At 33.2% G+C, this 3,121-nt stretch overlaps 1 protein-coding gene across 1 annotated transcript; it reads right to left on the reverse strand.

Moving 5' to 3' along the window:
• Positions 1 to 784: 784 nt before the first annotated feature.
• LOC107479619 (1-aminocyclopropane-1-carboxylate synthase 7) lies at positions 785 to 2,896 on the reverse strand. Its single transcript, XM_016099744.3, has 3 exons — positions 2,593 to 2,896; positions 2,199 to 2,494; positions 785 to 1,900 (listed from the first exon to the last, which is right to left on the reverse strand). The coding sequence occupies exons 1-3, from the start codon at positions 2,764 to 2,766 to the stop codon at positions 1,024 to 1,026; spliced, it is 1,347 nt and encodes a 448-aa protein (XP_015955230.1). The 5' UTR covers positions 2,767 to 2,896; the 3' UTR covers positions 785 to 1,023.
• Between the last annotated feature and the right edge of the window lie 225 nt (positions 2,897 to 3,121).

Raw genomic sequence — 3,121 nt, forward strand, 5'->3', positions numbered from 1 at the left:
AATCCAGTATTTAGATAGTTTAGAAAATTAACATATTAATATTTTTAACGAATCCTTGATAGGTGTAAACTTTCTTGTGTCCTATGTATATGCCAATCAAATAACTTAGCCAACATGTAAAACAAATGATATTATGGTAGATAAAATTAATAATTTAATTTAGCTTCAAAGTAAATATTTATGTATTCAAATTTCGAATATAATATTCTATACATAATTAATATTTTAGAAAATTAAAAAAAATTTATTGCAAAGTAATTTAAAAAAATAATAAAATATTATGAAATTAAACTGTAGTGGATGGAGGTAATAAAAGATGTGTTATTATAGTTATAAAAATAATAAAACTATTTTTATTTTAGTGGGAAGTTATTGAATTTTTCAAAACAAATTTTGTGTCTATTTTATTCTTATAATTTACTTTATGAAATAGTTTATTGTAGAATTAATATAGTCCAAAAAAATTAGACACCAAAATCATAGTCAACTCTCTGTATTAACTTTATATATTGTTACAGATACTTTTATTATTTGTGTAAAATGTTGTCGTGGCATGAATGGTGCATTTTATTTTTGGAGTGAATTGTGATTTTTATTGGACTAGTAAATTAAATGAATTAAATTAATAGCTAAAAATAATAATAAAAAATAATAAATTATACCGAGACTCGACTCGAGCATTTGTTTTTTTTATTCCAACGTCATTTCACAGTCAATATTTCTATATATAAACTGTAGATAGAGAAGATCTATTTTCATTATTGATCAGCAATATAATTCCAAAACAAAAGTAGCACTAGAGTTACAAGAAACTTGCTTAAGCAGTAAAGCAAGCAAACAAATACAACCAATGACAATTATTAAGATGAAAAGTAATAATATGCTTTACAGTATTAATTAAGTACCCGGCCATTTACCCCTTTAAAGAATTGATCAAAATGGCCCGAAGGAATTAACAAGTGTACCATTTATCAAAAAGTTAAGGGACTAATTAATCATAAGTATATGTATAGCATAGAGTCGTCAATTAGAACCAACTGTGAGAGTGTGAGTCCTTATTTTATCCACGAAGTTACGTATTCTTTCGAGTGCAACTTGGAGGGTGTTCTCAGACATGTTTGCAAAGCAAACCCTGAACCAACCTGGTTCGGAACAATGGCATGAAGACCCTGGTGATATATTGAGCTTCACTTGATGAATAATGGCATTCCATAGCTTAAGTTCACCTTCCTTGGTTGCCTTCTCAAGCAACGGACTCATATTCATCCAACAAAACAATCCTCCATTACCTTTCAAGCACTCAATCCCATTGCTCCTCAACCCTTCAATGATCATCTCGTAGCGCTTCCTCAGCCTCTCTCTGTTGGTCCTAATGTAGAGCTCCGTGAAGTCCTTATCCGATAACATGGAAGCCAAGAGATGCTGCGTCTGAGAGGATATCAGTGTGAAACTCGACATCCGCCTCGCGGTCGTAACCACCTTATCGTTGTAAGAATAAATGGTTCCCACTCTGAAGCCGGGGAGCCCAAGATCCTTGGAGAGGCTATAAACAATGTGAACTCTTTCAGCATCTTTATGATTGCGTGCTTCCAGGATCTCCGCAACGCTCACGAACTCTGATGGAGAGAACACAGAGCCTGAGTAGATCTCGTCGGAAACCAGGTGGATGTTCTTGCGAGTAACAAACTCCAGAATTTGCTCCAGAACTGAGCGCTCTATGGTTGCACCTAATGGGTTTGAGGGGTTTGTAATTAGCACTCCTCTCACCTTTGTGTTCATGGATTCTGCTTCTTTGTATGCGCCTTCTAACGCTTCTGGAGTGATTTGGAAGTTGTTGGAGCTGTCGCAGTGAATTGGAACTATCTTCACCCCAGTCCTCCACCTCAAATCTCTATCAAATCTGTAGAATCGTCACAATTAGATTCTTCTAGCTAGAACTTACGTTCCAAAAATCAAAAAGAAAAAATGACCCCATATTTTTTTTATAGTAAACTAGTAATTATAATAATTATGCAAGTGTTGACAATTAAAGTTATATATATTTTTTATTTTGATAATTTTTTTAATTAATAATATTAAAAATATATTGTTTAATAATAAAAATATTATTTTAATTTTAATAATATTTTTTTAAAATGTTATAATTATGATAATACATGTAATAAATAATTAGATGTATATATAAAGTATTTTGTTACCCTGGATAGTAAGGGGTTGGAACGAGCAAAGCGTCTCCAGGGTTTGCGAGGATGAAGGTTAAGAGTTCATTGGCTGCGGTTGCACCAGCAGTGATGACGAGTCGGTCAGGCTCGAATTTGGCTCTCTCTCCTCTTATTTGCTCCATGAAGCTGGCCATTGCAGCTCTAAAAGAGTGGAGTCCATGGTAGTCTTGAAACAAAGCATTGTCTCTGAAGCTACTATTACGAACTCCTTTACCCCATGTTGTGGCCTCTGAGTGTTCCTCCAAGTATTTCTCAAGTAAATCAAATGAAACCTGCACAATAAAAAAAATAACAAGATTAGTGTTCATATTCTAATATATATGTATAATATGTTTATAGTGTGGTTATAATAATGCATGTAATTACTTACTTGATTCTCTGCTAGTCCCATTTGTATAACCCCAGAAGGGTTAGTGAGTTCATCATAGGGGTTTTCATCGTAGGCTTTCCAACCAGCGAAATAAGGAGAGTCTTCTCCATGAGTGTTAGAAACTGCAATATTGGAAAGCTCCACCACGCAAGGTTTCTCAATCTCAATACCCATTATTATATCTAGCTGCTTCTTAGCTTGTTAATTATAGCGTTTGGATTAATATTTAGTAACAAAGCCGAAAGTTTCTTAATTATATATGTTATGTTGGTGTGTATTATGTATGTTGTGAGAGAAGAATGAAAGAGAGATTCTGATATATGATGAGAGATTGTGTTGTGTTGAATGAGAAACTTGTCATAAAACTCACGCTATATATAAGCTTTGAGCTAAGAGTGATGCAATAAGAAATAGAAAAAACGTTCCCTTCAACTTGGCTGGCGCGCTTACCACTAAGAAAATAAAAAAAATAAAAAATGAATAATCAATTATTGGTAGCAAACTTAAAGCTATAAAGCCCACTTACTTT

Source organism: Arachis duranensis, chromosome 3, assembly GCF_000817695.3.
Source record: "Arachis duranensis cultivar V14167 chromosome 3, aradu.V14167.gnm2.J7QH, whole genome shotgun sequence".
NCBI classification, from domain to species: Eukaryota; Viridiplantae; Streptophyta; class Magnoliopsida; order Fabales; family Fabaceae; genus Arachis; species Arachis duranensis.